The following is a 24,556-nucleotide window of genomic DNA, read 5'->3' as shown; positions in this document are numbered from 1 at the left end:
GACCCTATGGTCAAGACCTGAGCCAAAACCAAGAGCTGGAAGCCTAACTGACTGCACCACCCAGCAGGCCCTGCTTCTTACATTTAAATTTGTATTTGGCTTCATTTCTACATTTTACTATCCATGCAGATTTAGATTATTTAAACAAATCTGTCACCAGCTTAGTGGCTTTTCTGGCCACACGGTCTATCTCTTGGTGTTACTGTCTCTATGTTTTTAAACAGAGGATACAGAAGTCACTGGCATTTCTTAATGAATGGGATCAATTCAGTGACAAAACACAAGGTACTGGCCTCCTTGGGGAACACCTGCTCGGCTCCCCCACTCGAGGACAGGCCTCCCGCTGTCCTGTCTTGTTGCCATGCATACTCCACAGCCCCAGTCTCTTCTGACTGACGATCAACTGCTAACGTCTTACCCCCTGTCAAATACTTAACTACTGGTAATTCTCTGATGATTTCGAGATTCCATCATGGTTTAAACAAACAATAAGGGCACTGTATGGGCTCACCTTACACACGGTTTCTGTTTCAGCTACAGAACCAGTGAAGATCAAGGTCTTTTGTGCTTGACTTGGAATGAAATCTAGAGTCTGGAGTAAAGTAGAGGTTTTTTCACATTCTAGGCAAAGGTGCACTACCTGGTGATGAAATATAGCAACAAAGTGGTTTTAAAAACACATCTGAGGTGCACCAGTTTCACTTTTCATGGGTAAGTGAGATCTTAACAGAAAAGTGTACAGAAAATCAATATGAGATTATTGTGCATGAGATTAAAGCTGTACTATTTTAGGAGGCGGCCACGAAACCAAGGCTCCTGGCTTGTGTTCATCAGCCCTCACCTCCCATTCGCCCACGAGCCTGTACCTGCTGGACGCTGCCGTAGAGAGCAGCCTCTTCCATGGCTGTGACCACAATGTAGGGGTCATTCATGAACTCCTTGACCAACTGTTCTATGTGTCCGCTCCAGTGAACGCCCACAGCAACAATGTGATGTGGTGCAGATTCCCTTTCTTCAATGTCAATATTTTTTTTAAAGTTATCTAGTATAGCAAACATCTAAAAAAAATTAGTAGAATTAATTCCACTTTCATTTTAGAAGGGGATAATAACTGGTTGACAGAACATGACCGGTAAAGAATTGTACACTTTCGGTTGTCAGAGTGCGGGAAGTCCTTTCCAAACAAAAGAGAAAAACTAAAAGGAGAGAATGTTAAATATAAACACAATAAAACACAAACAATATCTCGGAGAATGTGTAACATATATAACGAAGCATTAACATCCTTATATTAAAAAGGTCTACAAACAGGCTACAAAAAGATGATCCTGCCAACAGAAAATAAGCAAAGCAAATGAAAACGCTACCCAGAGAAGAACTGTACAAGCAGCCAGTATGAACGCTCGGCTTGACAAGTAATCAAGAAATACGTGAAGCTCACACGAGAGGCCACGTTTAACACGCCGACTGAAAATCAGAGCTGGCCTAAGGCTTTCCCCTGCCCGGGGCGTGGGGCGCACTCTGTCCATGGGGGTCTCTGCTTTCGGAGAGGCAACTGCACAGTGCAGTATACTGGATATTAGCTTTGCAAATCAGAACTGAGGCTTTAGAGACATTCACAAACCCTGCGGAGGCCCACACGGTCGGTAAGCGACAAAGCCTGGACTTGAACGTGGGGACATCACTGCTGCCAGATGAAATGCTTGTGGTCATCCTGTTACACTGTGCCCAAGAAACGCCTTCCTGTGAGGGTTCAAAATCTGTGATTCATTAATCCCCTCCTAGAAATAAACCCTAAGGGAAATGTGCAAAAAAGACCTATGTTCCTTAGAGACATACACACAAACGACGCTAAATGTCCAAAAATCGGACCATTTAAAAAAGTTATGTTATACCCACAGGATTCCATACTGGGCTATGGCCAGCAAAGAATCACACCGCAGGACACCGCTTACTGAAAATGCAAGTTATGAGCTAGCCATAAAGTAAGGCCTGATGTTGTCAGTTCTGCGGATCAACTGGAATTATAAAAGGGATTTAGAATTATAAATTACAACAGGTATTACAAACAGGGATTACTCCAAAACAGGAATAGTGATTACCTCCAAGGGTAACACAATGAATGTTGGGGCTTTTCAAGTATTTTTCTCTATACCCCAAATTTTCTAGAATAAAACTTACTGCTTCCATAATCATTAAAATATCAGTACTTTAGAAAACCTCACCAGAGAATTTTTGCTCTTCAAAGAGAACTTTAAAATTTGGGAAGGAGGAGGGATGCTGGGTGGCTCAGTCGTTAAGTACCTACCTTCGGCTCAGGTCGTGATCCCGGAGTCGTGGGATTGAGCCCATCAGGTGCCCTGGTCAGTGAGGAGCCTGCTTCTCCCTCTCCTTCCCACTCACTCATGCTCTCACTATCTCTGCCACTCACTCTCTCTCAAATAAATAAACAAAATCTTAAAAAAAAAAAATTGGAGAAGGAAATTTCAGACAAACTCTCTTCAAAATTATAAAAGTTAAATGGAAAATCTTCCAAGATTAACTGGCTCTCCACCTCCCCAATAAACACGTCCTCTCCTGATTCCTAAAAGCAGGTAAGCCCTCAGACGCATATACGCTTATTTCTGAGTGATAATGACTTCGGATGGAGGCCGCACTTACCTCCTTGCTAGCTTCAGAGAACAGCACCTCTACCTCATCCAAGATGAGATGACAGAGTCTAAGAAATAACAAGCTCTGGTATCTGAGAAATCTCAGGAGGCTGTGGGGTGTCGTAACGATGACCTCACCTACGTGTGGAAAGAGAAGATGATGAACATTCAGGTTTTCCACAGGTTTTTCCTCACACTTCCTTTGCTAAGATACCACATACTTCTAGACCTGCGGTCTAATGGGGCACAAAACGGTTTTTCTTGCTGGGGGGAGGGGTGCGGCCTACCTGTCCAGGCCAACACCTGTCCTTATCTAATACCTGGGCTCCCACCGGTGTTTGTGCTCCTGAAAGGCAGGGGCAGGGGCTCGGTCGACATCTAATGAACAGGAGGTATTCGATAAATAGTGGGTAAAGGAGATCATGACATTTTCTCAGTGGAAAGGCTGTGAGCCAAGGTCCAACCTTCATCCTTCTATGCCTGCCTGTAAGGGACAGTGAGGTCCCACGTGTAGCAGGACAGGTAACACCATTGCACAAGCCCGTGTCCCGGTCAGTAGCGGCGCCTGCCTGGCAGGCCTCCACTGCCCTCTGCAGGGGAAACCAAACAGCTTGGAAAGGATGCTTACACCCCCTTGGAAGCTTCATGTTTTTGGCTTCATCTTTGTGGAGTCCGATTGTTAACAACATGGGATGAAGAGGCCTGGAGGACGTGCTATAGTCTTCCAGTAATTCAAAAATAAACTGAGCCTTTTTCCACCCAGGACACACGATGACTGCCAGAGGCTGCAAAGACAAATTCACATAATTTGGGGCAAAAGTCAGGAATTGAACCTAGTGTATGCTGAAGCATGCAGACCGTCTCCTGGCACGGGAGAAGCACTACCTAACTCATTTGCTATCGTCATTATCCTGGAGGTCAGAAAAGATATAATTTCATTAGAATAGATTTAGACACACGGACTCAGATTCTTCTAGAGCTTACACCAATTAATATTCACAAATAGTAATTCATTGTGTCTTTAAAAGACTCTCACAGGGTAGGACCTATTATCACCTTACAACGTCACAGATGCGGGGTGTGAGGCAGAGAGAGGTGAAGCTAGTTGCCCAAGACCACACATCTAAATAGCTGGGAACAACAGGATCTGAACCAGGCGGTCTGGCTCCAGGGCTCCTGCTCCCAGGGACCAGGCAAACTAAGTGCCTCCTGAAAAGGGCTTTAGAAAAGGGTATCACTTCCTTAGGGGGTATCTGAGGGCAGACCACACACCGTTATCTCCCGAGGGCGCACGGCCTGCCACACACCCTCCCGGACACATGCCCTCGATGGGCTGCCGACCAGAACAAGTCTCCCCTCTCCTGCATGCAGATCCAGGTGGGCGCCGGCTTCTGGGCACCGGGCCTAACAGCAGGCGGACCACAGGGATGTGGCGAAAGCAGAGGACACAAGAGGTAAGACCCGGACATCATTTCTGGCCCAGCCCCGGTTCTATCCCAACACAAGCAGCAGCTGGTCCACAAGGGGTCAGCTGCTCACTGAGGGATGGAGATGGGAGATCAGTACACAATAACCCAGCCGACCCAGATTTCCAAAGGGCAAGCATTAAAACCACATGGCAGGAGGAGGAAAAGGAGCATCTCTCTTACACGCAGTGCTGTCTTTTCTTCCTACAGTCTGTCACCTGATGAAGATGGAGCTGTCCGCACCGTGTCCTCTGACACACGTCTGAGACAGAACTCTTCTGCACATGGTTCGCCTGACAGCCCAGACCCCGCAAAGCAGGGCTTGCTACCGCACCCTCACCTGACCCCACGTCCCACTGCTGTCCTCTCCAGCACCCTTCACGACTCCCTGCAGACTCCCACACACGGAAAGAATAAAGTAGGGTTCGGCAGCAGTGTGGTTTGCTGTGAAATCATTAAAAGAATGGGGGACACAACGACAGAAAAATCTAAATTCTAATCCCACCTCATCTCACCTGTCAGATGAAGTGGATTTTCTCATCTATGGAACAATGAAAACCGTGCACGGCCTGACCATCGCCCAGGGGGACTGTCACAGAGGATTTCTATCAGTAGAAGTTTATAAGCTACATATTCATCCCAAATGCCAGAAACCTCTGGGCTCAGCCGATGGCCTCAAAGGGGACTCAGGGGGAGAATCAGTGTCAGAGAATCAACGAGTCTGGTAAGTTCCAGTCTTGTCATGGAAACCAAATGTGTAATGGAACCCAAACTTTATCAAAGGTTCAGCGTAAAATTTAAAGATAAATATTTAGGCCATGCTGTGGTGGAAACAAGACAGTCTTCAACTTACTCCGTTTCTGCTTGGTAAAGACTTGTAGCAGCCCCCCGTCTGCAGAATTGTAAGCACTGGTGGGAGGTAGAGCAGGGGACTTTTTCCACAGTGAGAGATGACCACCACATCACAGCCCCGGGCGATGGGTGGCCAAGAGTAGGATTCCGTGTGGCTGGGTCCCGGGAACCTATTTCTCTGAAGAGCCTGCAAAACAGCCCCCCAAAAAGCACGAATGAAGCACAGGAAACACATCTCCATCTCTTTGTTCACCTCCCCTCCACCCCAACAGCCACTACACACGGCTTATTCTGGTATTTTCTAAGACGTCATTTGACAAGTCCCTGCGTGTCTTCTCAGCACCAAACTCCTGCTCTAAGACGCTTGCTTTTCTAGGCTCCAAATGAAAACCAGGTGCCTAGAGCTCACCAAAGCAAGGATGTGGCTCCTCCCAATAATCTGTGAGTACATCAGGCTTTACTTACAAAGCTGGGTTTTTTTAAAACATGCCTTTATTGGGGTGCTTGGCTGGCTCAGTTATAGGAGCGTTCAACTCTTCATCTTGGGGTCACAAGTTTGAGCCCCACACTGGGTGTAGAAATTGCTTAAATAAACTTCAAAAAAGAAAAGGTGCCTTGGGGTGCCTGGGTGGCTCGGTGGGTTAAAGCCTTTGCCTTTGGCTCAGGTCACGATTCCAGGGTCCTTGGATAGAGCCCCAAATCAGGCTCTCTGCTCAGCAGGGAGCCTGCTTCCCTTCCTCCCTCTGCCTACTTGTGATCTCTGTCAAATAAATAAATAAAATCTTAAAAAAAAAAAAAAAGAAAAGAAAAGAAAATAGGGTGCCTGAGTGGCTCAGTGGGTTAAGCCGCTGCCTTCGGCTCAGGTCATGATCTCAGGGTCCTGGGATCGAGTCCCGCATCGGGCTCTCTGCTCAGCTGGGAGCCTGCTTCCTTCGCTCTCTCTCTGCCTGCCTCTCCATCTACTTGTGATTTCTGTCAAATAAATACATAAAAAATCTTAAAAAAAAAAAAGGTGCCTTTATTTTTCTATGTAATGGTCACTAAAACCTCCCAAGTGTGGCAACAGAAAGAGTTCTCCAGCCACACTTGACCCTACGTTCCAAGAGGCTGAACTCATGAGCACAATTTGTGTGTGATGTCCTCGTCCCCCAGCCCTGAGCCCCAGGAGTGGCGCAGACCACCAACTGGGTGTCCCTCATGCAGCCATCACCCTGTGGCCTCCTGGCACTGTCCCTCATGTCTGCAAGACTGGTCATCCTTCCTGGCTGACAGTCTTGCTCTGGTGGGGGACATATTTCCGGAGCGTCCTTCTTGAGTCAATTCTTGAGAGGCTCTTGCATGTCTGATAATGTTTTCATTGCTAGTTTTCGGTGGACATCAAGATTGTGAAGAACTTTTCACCAGAAAGTCGGGATCGGCACCTCTCTGGTGTTACCAAAGGCAAGCCTGAAGCCATTCATGCCTTGGGAAGCGCCCCTGATTGGAGTGATCCTGCCCCCTCGCTGTGCTGGGCTCGTGGGAGGGGAAATCTAATTTGTTCAGTCCTTCCATGAGGACTGGAAATCTCTTGTGTGTTGCTCTTATAATTTTCTGCCCACTTCCTCTGCTCTTCTTAAAAAAACCCCACTTCAGGGACTGGACCTTGAAATGACCCTCAAATTGTTTCCCCCATCTCCGTCTCGTCTGTTTGCTCTACTTTCTGATAGTTTCCATTTTCTCCCTCCAAGCTGCTGGCTGGTTTCTTGCTTGACAGCATTCCGAATTTCCAAGAACCATTTTTATCCTCTGGGCCTTTTTTATAACACCCAGTTACCGTTTGTAAGTAGTGTTAATACTTATCTCTGAAGGTATTTATTTTGTAGCATTATCTTTTTAAAAAAATTATTTATTTGTCAGAGAGAGAGAGCACAGGCAGGGGGGCGGCAGGAGGAAGAGGCAGAGAGAGAAGCAGGCTCCCCGCTGAGCAAGGAGCCACATTGGGACTTGATCCCAGGACCCGGGGATCATGACCTGAGCTGAAGGCAGCGGCTTAACCAACTGAGCCACCCAGGTGTCCTGCGTTATCTTCTTTCTACTGTTTACACTTTTTCCTTCAGAGTTTTATTTTGGTCTTTTTTTTTTTAAAAAATGCTTTTATTTTCTTTTTAGGTGGGAGCTTTCGTCAAATGTCTAAGGATCCCTGACGTCTGTTTGCAGGGAGGTGGCCCACTAAAAGCGGGCTGGAAGAAGTGTGGCCAGCGCAGAGCTTGGCACTGTGAGTGCCGCCCCCCCTAGAGGAAGCCAGGGCAGCGGGCAGGTGTCTTCACTGGAAGAATTCATCTGAAAGAAATCTCTAGGGTCATTCCGTTCCTTCAGAAAGATCATCCTTCCCGAGACGCTGATTGCGGATACTCAGGAAGAGGGAAGCTCAGAGCCCCTACATCTCCTTCCTCTACTAGGCAGCCACACTCTGTTGCCTGTTTTCCATCTTCCAAAAGCCTGCGGAAATTTCTAGGCCGTTAAAGACTTCGCTCTCATTCAATTCATCCTTGTGGATTTAGCTTCTTTCTGTCCTTTTTTTTTTTTTCTGAATCAAGAAGGAAATAGATAAGCATGCACGATCAATTTACTAACTAAAATGGCAGGTCTCAAAAGCAGTTTGGTTTTTTTAAAAAGATTTTATTTATTTGACAGAGATCACAAGTAGGCAGAGAGGCAGGCAGAGAGAGAGAGGGGAAGCAGGCTCCCCGCTGAGCAGAGAGCCCAATGTAGGGCTTGATCCCAGGACCCTGGGATCATGACCTGAGCTGAAGGCAGAAGCTTAACCCACTGAGCCACCCAGGCGCCCCTTGAAAACAGTTTTGAGAAGAACACTTGGAAATATAGCATAACTGCCCTGGCAAGTTGTTGCTCCTTATAAGCCTCTTTCCAGAGATGCATCTGAAAACTTATCTCAGAAAAGCATGAAGAGGGGCACCTGGGTGGCTCAGTGGGTTAAGCTTCAGCTCAGGTCATGATCTCAGGGTCCTGGGATCGAACCCCACATCGGGCTCCCTGCTCAGCAAGGATCGTGCTTTGCCCCACTACCCCACCAACTGTCTGCCTCTCTGCCTACTTCTGATCTCTGTCAAATAAATAAAATCTTTAAAAAAGAAAAGAAAAGAAAAAAGCATGAAGAGTTATACAGTGGTTTTGCCAAAGAAATATTATTTACCTATAGGAAGTTAACCTGAAGAACACATGAAAATAACAAAAGCTTAGAGAATTTCAAAGGCCAAGAAATGACTCAAGTGCAGCCTTGGAAGGGTTTCCTAAAAATCCTCCTGTGTTACAACAGGTGAGCATTCCTCTAGGAACCCGCCTTCAGGAGCACTTTTACCTTTCTCAGGTCTGCCGAAAGCGGTGCTGTGTCCACGGTCAAACAAGGCTCGATCTTGTTCCGGAGCACGGCCAAGGGCTGCTGGGAGCCAGATCGCAGCCTCTGCAGCTGAGACAGCACGCCTGCCTGTTAGATGCCCTCTGGCAGATGCCCCGCCCTGCCCACTGGCAGAGCCCTAACCCTGTGTCACACAGCGCCCCCCAACCCTGCCAGCGCAGGAAGTCAACCACTTTGGGCAAAGGAAGGACAGCTGAGGTATATACGCTCGTCAAAACCCACCTAAACTACCAAAATGAAAGGAAGAGCACCTACTAACCCCCCAACCCCCCGCCAAATAATAACAATGTCTCTAAAACAATAATTCACTGGAAAATCTCTAAAAGGGTGTCTTCTTCAGGGAGAGACCCTACCTAAGAGGGTTTCTCTTCTCGTCTCAAATCCAGACGAGGAAGGAAAGAGACTGAAAGAGTAAAGAGTTGTTGTGGATTTTTAATTTTTTCTGTAGGATTGTCATACCTGCTGCAGATCAAAGATCCCATCAGCTCTCAAAGGATCAGGATTTAAAAACTGCAACAATCTATAAAGTAGTGAAAAGGGCAATGTGAAGGAGAAAGGAGTGTTAGTATTTCTTCAACTGAGTTATAATCTTAATTCTTCCTTGACAGAGATAAAATGAAACATACAGCTGGGCCTTAAGCTGTGCACACCCACTTATGTGCAGATTACAATACAGTACTAAAAACGTACTTTCTCTTATGATTTTCTTGGTAACATTTTCTTTTCTCCAGCATACTTCATTTTAAGACGACAATATGTAATAAGCAAAACATACAAACACATGTTAACTGACTACGTTATTGGTAAGGCTTCTGGTCAACAGTAGACTATTAGTGTAGCTAAGTTTTGGGGTGGGTCACAAGTTATACGCAGACTTTTAACACACAGTGTGGGAGGTCAGCACTTCAAATGTCCATGTTGTTCAAGGGTCAACCATATATCCCAAGGCATAGCTATGCAATTACTGCTCGTCCCCTTTTGTCCTGTTTTGTGTGTGTGTGTGCTGCAAAGGCCACAGAAGTCAGGTCAGTATGGTGCTTGCCCCTGAACCCTGGCCCCCGGGCCGTGGACACAGCACTGCCAATCCCAGGAACACCTGTTCTGAACATGAAGAAAGACTGCATGATCACCAGGTCACCTCACGTTGCTGAGAAACCCACCGCTTTCTCCTTTCTGTGTCATAATCTTGAACCACCGGCAGAGTAACCGCCATAGTTAAATCAATGGGTCCTAAGTAAAGGGCATTTCACCCAAGAGGAGAGAAAAATACTACCTTTTAATATAAAAGTAAAAGGCAAGAGAGTACCTCAGGGTGACTTTTCAAGTTATAATTTAATGTAATGAAAATAAGAAATGAGCTGCATGGGTCACGCAAGGTCTCTCTTCCAGGGAAAACCATCCCATGCAGCCCCACAGCCTCTGGGGAGTAGCGTGGAGGACTCCCTGGGAGAAGGGGGTCAACACAGCTGCCCTGATAGCCACCCCCAGATCTGTGGGCTCCAGGGCCACCTCCACAGCCCCTGGCCCAGGCTTCAGGAGGCAGGCAGCCCAAATGGTGTTGAAGTCATCCCAGGCTGATCAGTGGATACAGTGCGACCGACACAGCTCTCAAATGTCGCAGATTCCGGGCCACTGTGGTGACTTCGGAGCAGCCAGTTACTTGGGATATAGTGTTTTTAGGCTGGTATAGTAAGAAATCATAAACATGAGTATGAGAATGCTTCAGGGCTTAAACAAATATGAAATAAAGTTACTACTCTACTGGTAACAACTCTTCAGTGAATATTTCTTTGTGAATCTGATGAGACGTAACAAAACAAAGCCCCCCCCCCAGAAAAAAACAAAAAACCACCACCCCGTTCCATACTACAAGTAACTATATAGTTTCTCCAGCCCGTGGAAGACCCCATTAGCATGAGAGAAGCGAAAAGGTGGTAGACGCAAACCCACAGAAGATCAACAGCCCCAGAGACCAACTATATCTAAATTGCTTCATAAAACTTAACCAAGAGAATAAGGATCAGAATGGGAAGGCAGAAAATGACTATGTACAGGGCACCTGGGTGGCTCAGTGGGTTGGGCCGCTGCCCTTGGCTCGGGTTGTGATCTCGGGGTCCTGGGATCGAGTCCCGCGATGGGCTCTCTGCTCAGCAGGGAGACTGCTTCCCTCTCTCTCTCTCTCTGCCTGCCTGTCTACTTGTGATCTCTCTCAAATAAGTAAAAATTTTTTTTAAAAAAATGACTATGTACAGTGAAATGAAGATTTTACAAGAAAAACCTACGCTAGTGAACAGGAAAAATAATTTCAAAGCCTACAGCAGATGCTGTAGGTGTATTTTCCACATGGGAATGCAAGTTTGAAATAAATAATAAAATCATATGTAAAATCTTCCTGCTTATAATTTTATTACAATTATTTCAATAAAACATTTAGAACAAGGAAAAAAATTCATACTTCACACAGCCATTCTTCTCATTGTGTTCTTTCTTCTCGGCCAACCTAAGTGGCTTCTCATTTGGCTTCTGACATAAAGCACTAGGAACCAAAAAACATTCATTAGAATCTCTGAGCCCTTGTGGCACCTGGGTGGCTCAGTGGGTTGGGCTGCTGCCTTCGGCTCGGGTCGTGATCTCAGGGTCCTGGGACTGAGCCCTGCATCGGGCTCTCTGCTCAGCAGGGAGCCCGCTTCCTCCCTGCCTCTCTGCCTACTTGTGATCTCTGTCAAATAAATAAAATCTTTAAAAAGAAATTTCTAAGCCCATTTGCCCCAATCCTGAAAATGCCTTTATTTTCTGGGAGAAAACTCCCAGTAAGTAGCACAAATGAGTGAGTCCCTCTACATAAGTAGATCTATTTCTGTGAGAACGGACACTGCCTCTAAGGACAAAAACCACACTGAGGGCGCCGGTGATCACCAAGATGGCATAAGGCCTCCACAGCCCGTCTCTCATCTGACCTCAGCAGGAAACTCCATGTAAAGTGCAGAACCAAAGGGGAGAGAAACCGCCAGCATCGTGGAGAATTCCCTGGAATATTATACTCCTTTGTCTTCTGGTGTTGGCCTGAGGCCGGCCCCAGACACAGAACCACACAGCGGCTGCCGACACGAAGCACTGAGAGAAACCTTCTATTTCAAGCCAGAGAAGCAGGAAGGGGAGCCACAGGCCAGACAGCTATACCGACTGACTTCTCTTTTCCCTTTTCCTCTCCTGGCCCTTCCCCGAGGCCAGCTCAGTCATGCTGCTGCAGTGATGACAGGGGACTGTCACCCCAAACTCCCTCTCTCTAAAGGATCTAAGAAATGGGCCCAGGGTCCATAGACATGGGGGAACCTCCATCTCTTTCCTTTCTCATTTACAATGCTGTTTTGCTCCACAAGCGGCCCCAAGCATACAGAACTGTGTAGCCATTTCTCCATGAAAAGCCACCACCTACTTGGACAGAGGGAGCATCTAGAAAATGGTCAATGTGAAGAAAATCCCGGAAAAAAAAAGAGTGTGCTAGAGAGAGGGGGCCCCCCATCCCTGTCTATGAAGTCCCAGGCTTGCCTCATGGTCTAAGAACATTCAAAACAGACCCCAAGCAAAGCTCAAGTCACCACCCAAACAGAGCCAGAACCTGGCACGTGAATGGGGTCCCTGACTTACCACTAAAATAAACAGAAACACCACGGCCAACATTGTCCAGAGGATTTGAATAGAAACCAGGGTCTCACACCATAATATTCAAAATATCCAGAACACAACACAAAAGAGCCAGGGAAACCAGATCAACTATTAAGGGAGAAGACGACCAGTAGGTGGGAACCCCAGGATGGCAGACAAGTGGGAAGTGTCATGTACTTTAAAGCAGCTGTTGCAACCTTGGTCCCAAAGAGAGGGAGGGGCAAGCACTCTTGAGTGCAACAACTACAGTTCTCAGCAAAGAAATACAAACTATAAAAAATATCAGACACATTTTAGAATAGAAAAATATGATATATTAAATTTAAAAATTCAGCAGATGTGCTAAATAGCAGGACGGAGATGACAGAAGGTTCAATTAAGTTAAAGATACCTTAGCAGAATTACTGCACTGGAGAATAGCAAGGAAAAAGGGTAAAAGAAAAAAAAAATGAGCCAAGTCTCAGGGACCTTTCAGACAATATCAAAAGGTGTGCTACTTGTCTCATCAGTCTCAAAAGGACGGGAGAAAGAGACACATGCAGACAACTCCTGTACAGTAGCAGCTGAATGTTCTCCGAATCTGATGCAAGACAGAAACCTATACATGAAGAACCTCAATGAGCACCAAGTACAAGAACCAGACAGGAAAGAAACAACACCAAGGCATATAGAGTTAAACTGCTCAAACCAGAAACAAACAGAAGAATCTCAAATGCAGTCAGAGGAGAAAGATATGCTGCAAACATGGGAACAAAGAAAAAGATGACAGTAGCTTTTGCATTGGAAATCATGCAGCAAGCAGACAGTACACCAGTATCTTTAAAATACAGGGAAAAAAGAATAGTCAACCTAGAATTCTATACCTAGCAAAAATACCCTTTTTCCAAAAATGAAGCTGAAATAATTTTTCCAGACATGTAAATGTCAAAAGAATTGATCACCAGCAGATCCGCAATATAATGAACAGTAAAGGTAGTTCTTCAGGGACAAGCTCGATATCAGGTGGGAGATCTGGATCCACACATACAGTGAAAAGCACTGAAGGTAACCACACAGGTAAACACTGAAGGTATTTTCCTTTCTCTTTACTTAAATCTCTCAAAAGACCACTGACTAGGTACAAATGATACTAGAGCCTAGGCTGTAGAAAGAACATATAAATGAAATGTAGGACAACATGAGCATACAGCCCAGGAGGAGAGGAATGGACCACACAACGTTAAGATCTTACACCATTTGTGACATGGTGCAATAGTACAACTTCTCTGTGATTTCACAAACATCATCAGCCTGCCGCTTGATGTGGACAGGGTTTCGGTCAAAGCCTCAGACACTCCTCAGCAGCAGCCCGTCTCTGCCCTCCACCACTGTGTACTACCACCTGCCCTGCACATACCAGCCTTTACAGCAGGAAAATTCCACTGCACCGATCTCACAGAAACAACTTTGTCCAACAAGGTAACACAGAGACCCTACAGCCACTACCAATTTGTGGTTAGCTGTGCTACTAACCAGTTGTTCTATGCTTTTCTTTCAAATTAATATAGGCTGAATAAAAATTTCCAGGGTCACTCTTTACTGAAAATGAATCCTTTCCTATCACCAGTCATGTAGAACACCATGTAAAACAATATTGCCCTCATGTATCTATTCAATTACACTGAATTTTCAAATCATACCTCGTGGCAGGTACATCTGGCTCAGCATATATGGTTATTCCCCTCTTTGTTGGCCAGTACACGGAGGATTTAACACACTGTAAAAAAATTTTTTTAGAAAGAATATGTATGCTAGCAAGATATGTATTCTTATGGAGCTAAAATTCCATGGGAATCATTCTCATAAACAACCATCCCAGATCATTTTCAAGCAACACAGACATGGACAAAGAACTGGATAATGTGATTATGCCACTGCTCCAACCACTACATTAAGAATCCAAGTAGCAAGCTTGGATTCAGATACTTCAGATACTCAGCATGTCCTGATATATAATACAGACAAATAATTGCAAATTGTAAATACTAGTATAAATACTGATAAATAACTACAAATACAGCATGTCCTATAATTATTTCACTTGTCCTGTCCAAGGACTGGAAAGACCGGTTAGAATTGAACTATTAGATTGTTCCATAATCTCAGGTTTTCATTCCCTTGTTAAATGAGCATAAATAGCCAATCTTGAAGAGAAGCTCCCAGGTCTGGGACAAGAGGGAATCTGGAGTTCTCTTGTTCTTTTGAATTAGAGCAAACACACAAACTATATATCTTCCTGAAAGACACTACCATAGCCAAGGAATTCTTAATAGAAAACATACTTTGGTTCCTAGATTTCAAACAAGAATATTCTAAAATTAACATTGTATGAACTTTATACCTAGTGAACATTTTAAAATACAACCTTATTTACATCTTTCAAGATGTGCTCTTGCTTCTTTTCAGACTTTTTTTTAGGTGAACCTCTCAATGAATCCCTACATTTTATAGTTCTATCTGCAAAACAAAAAGTGAAAAAGACCTATCTTAGAAAGTGCTATTAATAGAAAATGATTATAAACTTAAAAGTACAACCATAAAAACCTTAATACATGAAATTTTTATGGAATAGGGTTTTGAATTAAACTTTACTTGAAGAGATTAAATTTAAAATTTTTGTTTCAGGGATGCCTGGGTGGCTCAGTTGGTTAAGCGGCTGCCTTCGGCTCAGGTCACAATCCCAGCATCCTGGGATCCAGTCCCACATTGGGCTCCTTGCTCCACGGGGAGCCTGCTTCTCCCTCTGCCTCTGCCTGCCACTCTGCCTGCCTGTACTCTCCCTATCTCTCCAACAAATAAATAAAATCTAAAAAAAAAATTTTTTTTGTTTCAATCCTTCTCACATTAAAAGATGTTTAAATAATTCCTTTACTGGTTTACAAGCAATTAAACTGGATTTACTTTCCCACCTTGGCAGACCATTATTTTTCAAAAAGGGCCACAACATGTCTCCCAACATACATGCTCTTCTTACAATTTGACACTGGTATGTGTCCTGCTGAGAAATGGGCTCTGTGTCTACGGCCATACCACCCTGAACGCGCCCGATCTCGTCTGATCTCGGAAGCTAAGCAGGCGGGCCTGGTTAGTACTTGGATGGGAGAAATGGGCTCTGTACTGCCATCCCATGAGCCACGGGGCAGGGGCTGAGGGGCGGGCAGTTGTAAACAACATAGAAGTGGGCTTATGTTACCTCAAAGCTAGCCAGCCAAAATGCCAGGTACTTATGACCTGTCCTCTTAAATGCTGTCGAAACCCAGCCAGCATGCTGGGAAGAAGCTGAAGCAGCCCCATGGAAAGGTCACTATAGGTGTTTCAGATTAGCGCCCCAATCGGTCCCAGCTAAAGGCTAGAATCAGCTGCCAGAGATGTCACTGAGTAAGTTTCAAATGAATCCATCTGCTTCATCACCGCCAGCCTTCACGTCTCCCCAGTTCCCCAGACACGGGGGAACTGAGACAAACCCTTTGTGTTGTGCCCACTCTGAATTCCTGACCACAGAATCCATACGTGATATAAAATGGTTTACACCACTAAACATGATCAAATGTTTGTCACAAAGCGATCAGAACCAGAGCATCAACTGTAATTGTTTAAGCAATGATTCGGGATGACACCTGTGCATCTCCCTTCTTAACTGCACAGCAGGCACAGAAGGCATTAGGAAACAGGCAGAATCTGAGTAGTTAGTGGGCAGGAAATTCTAAAGCAGACTCTTTCAAGTATCTTTATTCTTTAGGCCTAGATATGATTTGGAAAAGTGACAAACACTGTTCTGTGAATCTGAATAATCAAGCAAGGTAATTACGCTTCGGTAAAAACTGAGGCCTGATGCAAAGAAAAAGAAAAGAACATCAATCCAGCAATTGTTTTTTGTGTTTTTTTTTTTTGTTTTAAATTTTATTTATTTATCTGACAGACAGAGATCACAAGTAGGCAGAGAGGCAGGCAGAGAAGAGGAAGCAGGCTCCCTGCTGAGCAGAGAGCCCGATGCGGGGCTCGATCCCAGGACCCTGAGATCATGACCTGAGCCGAAGGCAGGGGCTTAACCCACTGAGCCACCCAGGCATTCCCAGCAATTGTTTTTTAGGATACTACATAAGCAATCCTGGAAAGTGTTCACACTAAGCATCAATAAGAGAAACAACCGAAATGACAAGGTACACCTTTTATCTATTAAATAACATAAGTCACTAAAACAAATAGTAAACACTGGAAATGTGAGATGATGTTGTAAATGGTCTAATCTTTCTTTAAAGTAATTTGGTGCCCAAGCCTGCTTGTCATGGGATCTTGGGGTCTGAAAATACATTCTCTCTTCAGGGTGTTTCATTATAGCCAAAAATAAAAACTCTGCTCTGGATCCAGGAGTGAAGGTGATGGACAAAATTTGCTCAGAGAATAAATGTCCATGCAACACAAGCTTTCAAACAAAACCAAAAAGTCTACAAATCAATGTCATTATAAATGTTGAAAAAAAAATCAACCCACAAAGGTTTTGTCAGGCAGTCAAGATTCACACCTGAGGAAACGGAGATAAAAGAGCACCTGAAAAGGACTCTTATATAAATATACCTAAGATACCCAAGAGATAAAAAGGATTCAGGTTCATGAAACAAACCAAGTGGATATAAAAAGATACACAGACATGAAAAAGAACCTATCAGAACCCCAGCAGCAAGAAACAGTCATCAGATTGAAAATTCAAAAGGTGATCTTAATATTAAGCTGAAAGCTAAGAGAAAAGTAGTAATTTAAAGAATTAAGAAAAACTTTCAAAACTGAGTCCAGAGAAATAAGAAGTTAAAGCAAAGAAAGCTATGAAAAATAGATGATAGGGGCACCTGGGTGGCTCAGTGGGTTAAGCGGCTGCCTTCAGCTCAGGTCATGATCTCAGGGTCCTGGGATCGAGTCCCGCACCGGGCTCTCTGCTCAGCAGGGAGCCTGCTTCCTCCTCTCTCTCTGCCTGCCTCTCTGCCTACTTGTGATCTCTCTCTGTCAAATCAATAAATAAAATCTTTGAAAAAAAATAGATGATAAATGAAGAAACCCTAATCTACATCTAAGAGGAAAGAGGAAAACATTTTTTAAAATGTTAATATCTAATGCTTTTCAGAAATTCAAGTTAGACATGAATTCTGCAATTAAAAAATTCCATGTGTTAACAAATAAATCTGAACCATCCACTCTTAGACACACTGTAAAAAACTGAAAAATTATCAAGGACAAAGAGAAAAATCTAAAAAAACATCAACAGAACATAGTAATTACTTACAAAAGAAAAACCAACAGATTGACAGATGAGGAGAAAATGAACCACTATCTCCACTGCTGGAGGAAAATAAAGAACGACCCTGGAATACCGTATCTGGTTTAACTATTAGCAGATGTTAAAATCTATTACCCACAATCCCCTTCTGAAAGTACTAAAATATGTACCTGAGAAAGAAGAAAAATAAACCATTTGTGGAAATAATAATCCTAATAACATTAATAACCTAATATAAGATCGGAGTAGGGGAGCCAGAAGGGGGAGCTCTCAGGCTGTAGCAGCCCTCACAGCCCCTTGTGGACCCAACAGGAAGAGATGCACCTTGCATTTTCCAACAGGAAGAAACCCAGAATTTCTTCTTGCCCAGCAACAGCCCAGCCAATGAGAGACTGTCACAACTCAGTGAATGAAAAGCCACTACACTTTGGACTCCCCCTTTATTCCAACAGACTTTTTGTTTATAACAGCCCCTCCCAAGTCCCCCCTTTTCCTCTGTAAAAGAGCCACCTTCTTCTTTGTACTCTGGATCTCCACATCGTTTTGCTGTAGTTGCCTGTCCTGAATTGCAATTCTCTACTATTCTCAAATAAACCCATTTGTTGGTAAAATAACTGCCAGTTTTGTTTTCAAGGTCGAATATATATATATATATACATACATACATACATATGTATATATATATATCTCCGTGTGTGCTGATAGAGAAGTCAAATGAATGACAACAATGCAAAGTGCAAAGGACAAGAGGTAGGGATTAGGAATATTTTGTTATCATACTTGCACTGCGAAGTGGTACACTGTTATCTAAAAGTGGACTTGGACTGGTTGTAAAAGCATATTGTAAACCCTAAGGCAACCACTAAACTAAGTGAAAAAGAAGTATAACCAATATGTTAAGAAAGGAAAGAAAACAGAATCATATAAAATGCTTAATTACAACTACAGATAGCACAGAAAGAGTGGAAGACAAAAACAGCAGCAAAACACAAGGGAATGAATAGAAAATCATTAAAAAAAAAGGGGGGGTCAATATTAATCCAACTCTACCAATAATCACTTTAAATGGCAATGGTATAAATACACCAATCAAAGACGTTGTCAGAGTGAACAAAAACAAGGCACAACCAACTACATGTGTCCACACTTCAAATATAAAGACAGAAATAAAGAGATGAAGAAAGATACACCATGCTAACACTAACCAAAGAAAGCTGAAGTAGTTACATTAATTTCAGACAAAGTGGAGTTCAGAACAAGAAAAGCTATGAAGGATAGAGGCATTAATTACATAGCAATAAAGGAGTCAATTCTCCCAGAGGACTGAGAAGTCCTTAAGGCAGATGTGCCTAACAAGAGAGCATCACAATATGGCCATAAAAAGACGTGAAAAATTTAAAAGAATACAAACTACACAAGTTATGCTCTCAGACCATAATGGAATCAAACTAATTCAGAAACAAAAAGATAGCTGGGAAATTCCCCAGCACTTAGAGATTAAACAACACACTTCTAAATTACACTTGGATCAAGAAGAAATCTTGAGAAATTTAAAAATAGCTTAAACTGAATGAAAATTATGATACAGCTTATCAAAATTTGTGGGATATAGTGAAAACAGTACTTGGGAGGCAACTTACAGCATTAAATGTGTATATAAGAAAAGAAGACAGATCTCAAGTCACATCTAGAAGCCATCCTCCTAGCTTGGAAAAGGCTGCCCTCTTGTGTGTCCTCACATGGAGGAGAGGAAGCCCTCTGGTGTCTCCTCCTCTTCTTAACAAGGGCACCAGCCCTACTGAACTAGGGCTCCACTCCCAGGACTAACTACCTCTTAAAGACTCTATCCCTAAATACAGTCACACCGAGGATGGTTAGGGCTGCAAACATATTAATACATAAAATATTTAAAAAAAAAGACAGAGTCTAGAACTGATAAGCCTAGAAATGGTAAGTTATAACTGAAAATTAATTAATTGTAAAGGTTTCAAAATCTAGAGACAACCATCCAAATAAAAAGGTAAAGGGAACGATAAAGGTTTACCTCGCAGAACAGTCTGAGGTGAGAAGAGGCTGGAAAGAGAAAATTACTTCTCATCACTTTTCATTAGTTCTGCACTATTTGATTGTTTAACCAAGTATTAACAAAGTATTATACTTTGATTTCAAAAACATAAGACAACTTCAAAGAGAAGTACCAAAACATACAGTTGAAATCCCTTCTCACCACGATTCCAAGGAAAAGGAAATCTGTGCTTGGGTAAGGAGCACCTAGTAATCTTGCTTTCACATGACCATCAGTGACATCTCCCATCAGCTTCCCTTTCCTTTACCATCAACCAAAGACACACACAATGGATCTTGACACTGACCACGGTAAGAAAAGTGGGAAACGGTTACTGTCCAACAACCTGGGGCTACTTAAACAAACAAAAACAAAACAAAACAAAAAAAACCCATGACATATTCACATGACGGAAGGCTGGGCAGTGTCCGCACACTACATAAAATGCCTGGTGTTTCTCCTGCTCCAGTAGGTGCAGGCATGTATCTTTATTTCCATTTTTATTTCTTCCTTCAGACACAGGGGCACGTTTCAGGAGAAACACTCGGCTGGGACCCCTACAGGAGACACATCAGAAATAATGGGGGGGGAATGTACCATGTGGGCCCCAGGCCAGGGGCAGGGCCACGTCAGCTGGGTCTATGGATCCCCCATTTAATCAAGTCACTGTGATGGGAACAGCGTTTCCCTCCATCACCCAGCAGGAGGGACACCAAGATCCCATCTGCCTCACATCAGAGTGCATGTCCTTAAAGTCACGTGATCCTGGACACGTGTGACCTAGAAGTTCCTCCATACATTAACTGAAAAACACTCCACAGAGGTATGTATGGAATCCAATTTCTGTAAAGTAAAAATGTCACCCACAACCCTCAGGAGTGGAGAACTCTGGAAAGCAAGACCCTAACATGTCAGTAAGTAGCTATTAAAAATGACAGGTTTTTAAACCTTTGATTATCTGTATTTTTCTATGATAGACAACATTAAAAAGTAATTAAACACAACACTAATGTAGGAAGTAATTCTGAAGGCAAAAGCTTTAACTTAGTTGAGGCTACGATGTTCCGTGTGTGAAACACTCGGTGTACCCCGCGCCCAGCGGAAGAAGCAAGTAGTGCAGGAATGACCAGAGCGTGCCCGAGAATCAAAGCGGCTGGCAGAGCCCACTCTGGTCCAACAACTGCAATCCATTATGTACCTTGGAGATATGGAGTTAAACACTAGGGGTTCCTACCCTCCTAAATGCCTCTTGCTTGTATGTGCCCCACTGCTTAAAATGAAAATCACTCACAAATCCATACATCTACTCTGAGAACACATAATCATCACTTGCGGATGGCTGGGCTGGAATAAATCAGCTCTGCACATAAATACAGTCCTGTTATGTGTGTTCTTTACAGTAAAATCCTCTAAGGGGCCGCCAGGGTGGCTTAAGTGGATTAAGTGTGCAACTCATGATTTCAGCTCAGCTCACGATTTCATGGGTCTGCGGGGAGTCTGCTTGGGATTCTCTCCCTCTGCCCCCCACCCGGGCTGGCTCTGCTCACATGTGCACACACTCTAATACAGAAACAAATCCTTTTTAAAAATCCTCTAAGTGAGGACCACAAGGCCAGGCTATTTCTGTCAGCACCTGCATCATCAATTGGTTCCATGAGATGGGAGAGAGAATCAGCACAGCCCTTCTACACAGCCCTTCTAATCTTTACAGAGTTGAGAGTGTTCTTTTATGCCAGCTATACATAAGTAAGGCAAGCAAGTAAACTTACCCAGGATCATAGCAGTCGGCCCAAGGTCACCAACAACACCCTTGGGCCACGGATGCTGGAGGGACTGAGCCAGAAAAGTTAAACCATGTGAATCTGACAGAAAGAACACAATTCAGGATTAAAGCATGAAATAAAACCCGAATGACAAATGCAAAACTCAGCGGCATACTCTTTCAGCTCCTGCTTTTGCTTGGAAGGTCATGAGAGACCTAACGGGGCAGGAAAGCAACGTGAGCGAGTGAAGAACAGAACTCAGAAAGAAACCCCTCTGATTGTTTCCACTGTCCAAGGACGTCTCTTCTCGCATTTCCCTCCTAATAAACAGACCTTCTGAAAAGGGTCTAAAACGGTTAACATTTGACTTTGATTGGGTAACATCTTTCAATTACGAACTTCTGGACTTCTGAAAATTTAACTCCATGTTAAGAAGAAATTGAGGACAGTTTTCCGCCATTCTCATAAAAGCAAGCGAGGTCAGGACTTCAAAGCCTGTCACACGCCCACCAGGGTTCAACTAATAGCCCAAGTCCCTGCCTGCATGTGGGGAAAGGTTTGTACGACTCACATCAGTATGACAAGATTCATATAAATAAGACAGTTTAAAAGAAACACCCATTGGTGAGAATCCACTCACTTTCCATTCCTTGATGATCTTTTCCTTGTAAGAACATTGGCCAGAGAGTGAGTGCTGGACTGAGTCTCCTGGAGAAGGATGCTGACTTCGTACTCAAACTTGATTTCTCTACAGAATCCATGCTTTTATTCTCCTTGGGTGATATGTAACGAGCAAAGTTCTTCGCAACCAGATCGTCATTAACACAGACCTGCACAATTTGCAACATTTCATGAACAAGACAAATACAGTCAAGTGACTGTTCACAAAATATCCCAAACTTAACCCCAAATTTCAATCTTCAGAAAAAATTATTTTATAGAACATAATCTGATAGAAACTGATCTCTTGACTCCTTCTCTGGTAATGGTGGACTAGATACTTCTGGCCAACGTTCCCGGTAAGAAAATCAGTAGAATCTGTATAAAACATAAGAAATTTCTTCTTCTTCTTTTTTTTTTAAGATTTTATTTATTTATTTGACAGACAGAGATCACAAGTAGGCAGAGAGGCAGGCAGAGAGAGAGGAGGAAGCAGGCTCCCTGCCGAGCAGAGAGCCCGATGCGGGGCTCGGTCCCAGGACCCTGGGATCATGACCTGAGCTGAAGGCAGAGGCTTTAACCCACTGAGCCACCCAGGCGCCCCAAGAAATATCTTCTTGAACAAAGCATCAAGGAGCTAACATGACTTTGCCAGGCAAAGATCTAGGGGGATGACAAAGACAAAGCACCAATCATAAAAGGAAACCTGATAAAAATTCAAAATTTAAATTTTAGATTATCAAAATTTTAAAACTTCTACTCTTCAAAAGACACTATTAAGAGATGAAGGGGGGGGCGCCTGGGTGGCTCAGTGGATTAAGCCGCTGCCTTCGGCTCAGGTCATGAACTCAGGGTCCTGGGATCCAGTCCCGCATCGGGCTCTCTGCTCAGCAGGGAGCCTGCTTCCCTCTCTCTCTCTCTCTGGCTGCCTCTCTGTCTACTTGTGATTTCTCTCTGTCAAATAAATAAATAAATCTTAAAAAAAAAAAAAAAAAGAGATGAAGGGTAATCCACAGACAGGGAGAAAACATTTTTAAAATCTGGATGGAAATGTATCCAGAATATATAAAGAGCTCTCAAAATGCAATAAAAAGATGACAAACAACCCAACTAAAAAATGGGTAAAATACAACGGAATATTACTCAGCCATAAAAAGATGAGATTCTTGGGTGCCTGGGTGGCTCAGTGGGTTAGGCCGCTGCCTTCGGCTCGGGTCATGATCTCAGGGTCCTGGGATCGAGCCCCGCATAGGGCTCTCTGCTCAGCAGGGGCCCTGCCTCCCTTCCTTCTCTCTCTGCCTGCCTCTCTGCCTACTGTGATCTCTCTCTGTCAAATAAATAAATAAAATCTTCAAAAAAAAAAAAAAAGATGAGATTCTTTATTTGCAACATGAATGGACCAAGAGGATAGTATGCTAAGTGAAATAAGAGACAAACACCATATGATTTTACTTATATGTGGAATGTAAAAAAACAAATGAATAACAAGCAAATAGCACCAACAGACCCATAAATACAAAGTACTGATGGAGGCCAGAGGGGCGGGGGAGAGGGGGTGTGCAAAAGGGTGAAGAGGAGAGGGAGATAAGGTCTCCAATGTGGAAGGAGTAAGTCAGGGGGAATAAAAGGTTCAGTGGGAAAAGAGTCAGTGGTATTATAATGGTGTGTGATGAGCAGAGCATAAGGCACAGACTCATCCAACCACTCTTTTGTACACCAACTTTATTTCCATTTGAAAAGTTATCCAGGGGGGCGCCTGGGTGGCTCAGTGGGTTAAAGCCTCTGCCTTCGGCTCAGGTCATGATCCCAGGGTCCTGGGATCAAGTCCCGCATCGGGCTTTCTGCTCTCTCTCTCTCTCTGCCTACTTGTGATCTCTCTCTGTCAAATAAATAAAATCTTTAAAAAAATAAATAAATAAAATAAAAAAATAAAAAGTTATCTGGGGCACCTGGGTGGCTCAGTGGGTTAAGCCTCTGCCAGTCCCCAGTTCATAAAAGAGAAGTCTTCTTCAAGGCAACTGGGTGGCTCAGTCAGTTAAGTGTCTACCTTTGGCTCAGGTCAAAGGTAGATCCCAAGGTTCTGGGATCAAGCCCCACATCAGGCTCCCTGCTCAGTGGGGAGCCTGCTTCCCACCCCCCCGCCTGCCTCTCTGCCTAGTTGAGATCTGTGTCAAATAAATAAATAAAATCTTTAAAAAAAAAAAGTTACCCCAAAAATGGGGTAAAGATCTGAATGCACACTTCATCAAAGAAGATACACAGATTGCAAATAGCGTATGAAGAGATACTCATTGTTGTAGTCACTAGGGAAATGCAAAGTTAAACCACAATGATACCCCAGTTCAGGCCCATCACAGTAGCCATCCAAGCCCTGAAGAGGACATGAAGGAACTGGGGCTGTCATCCATTGCTGACCGGACTGTACGGCAGTTCACCGCTTTGGAGAACCCATCTGGCAGCCTCTTACTAAGTACAATCCCATCCAGAAATTTGACTCCTAGGCACTCATCCAAGAAAAACGAATGCAAGGGTTCACAGGAAGAACTATACACGAATATTCATACCAACTTCATTTATAACAGCCCCAAACTGGCCACAACTCAAATGTCCAAAAGACATGAACAGGTAAATCTGCTGTAATACATCCAGACAAGAGAAGAGTGTTTGACAATACAAGGGACAACGTGGATATGTGCTAAAAATAACTTCG

The 24,556-nt window shown here is 43.8% G+C and overlaps 1 protein-coding gene across 8 annotated transcripts in view; it reads right to left on the bottom strand.

The window, feature by feature from the left end:
- TDRD12 (tudor domain containing 12) overlaps positions 1-24,556 on the bottom strand; it is a 73,329-nt gene that overhangs the window by 25,632 nt on the left and 23,141 nt on the right. For 6 of the 8 annotated variants that reach the window (XR_014305159.1, XM_082708578.1, XM_082708576.1 and 3 more), the window contains 12 exons: positions 21,827-22,016; positions 21,193-21,285; positions 14,455-14,546; positions 13,730-13,806; positions 10,840-10,920; positions 8,844-8,904; positions 8,328-8,435; positions 4,971-5,156; positions 3,280-3,436; positions 2,662-2,789; positions 867-1,058; positions 512-640 (listed from right to left, as the gene is read on the bottom strand). Coding sequence is in view for 7 of the 8 variants with exons in the window: in XM_082708578.1 (XP_082564704.1) it covers positions 512-640; positions 867-1,058; positions 2,662-2,789; positions 3,280-3,436; positions 4,971-5,156; positions 8,328-8,435; positions 8,844-8,904; positions 10,840-10,920; positions 13,730-13,806; positions 14,455-14,546; positions 21,193-21,285; positions 21,827-22,016 (1,494 nt within the window). In the remaining variant the exon portion in view is untranslated. Of the gene's footprint in view, positions 1-511; positions 641-866; positions 1,059-2,661; positions 2,790-3,279; positions 3,437-4,970; positions 5,157-8,327; positions 8,436-8,843; positions 8,905-10,839; positions 10,921-13,729; positions 13,807-14,454; positions 14,547-21,192; positions 21,286-21,826; positions 22,017-24,556 lie in introns of those variants that run through there. The other 2 variants (XM_082708577.1, XM_082708582.1) reach the window with 2 other exon arrangements.

This window comes from Mustela nivalis (assembly GCF_964662115.1).
Source record: "Mustela nivalis genome assembly, chromosome: 18".
NCBI lineage: Eukaryota > Metazoa > Chordata > Mammalia > Carnivora > Mustelidae > Mustela > Mustela nivalis.
This window is presented reverse-complemented; position numbering and strand designations above follow the sequence as displayed.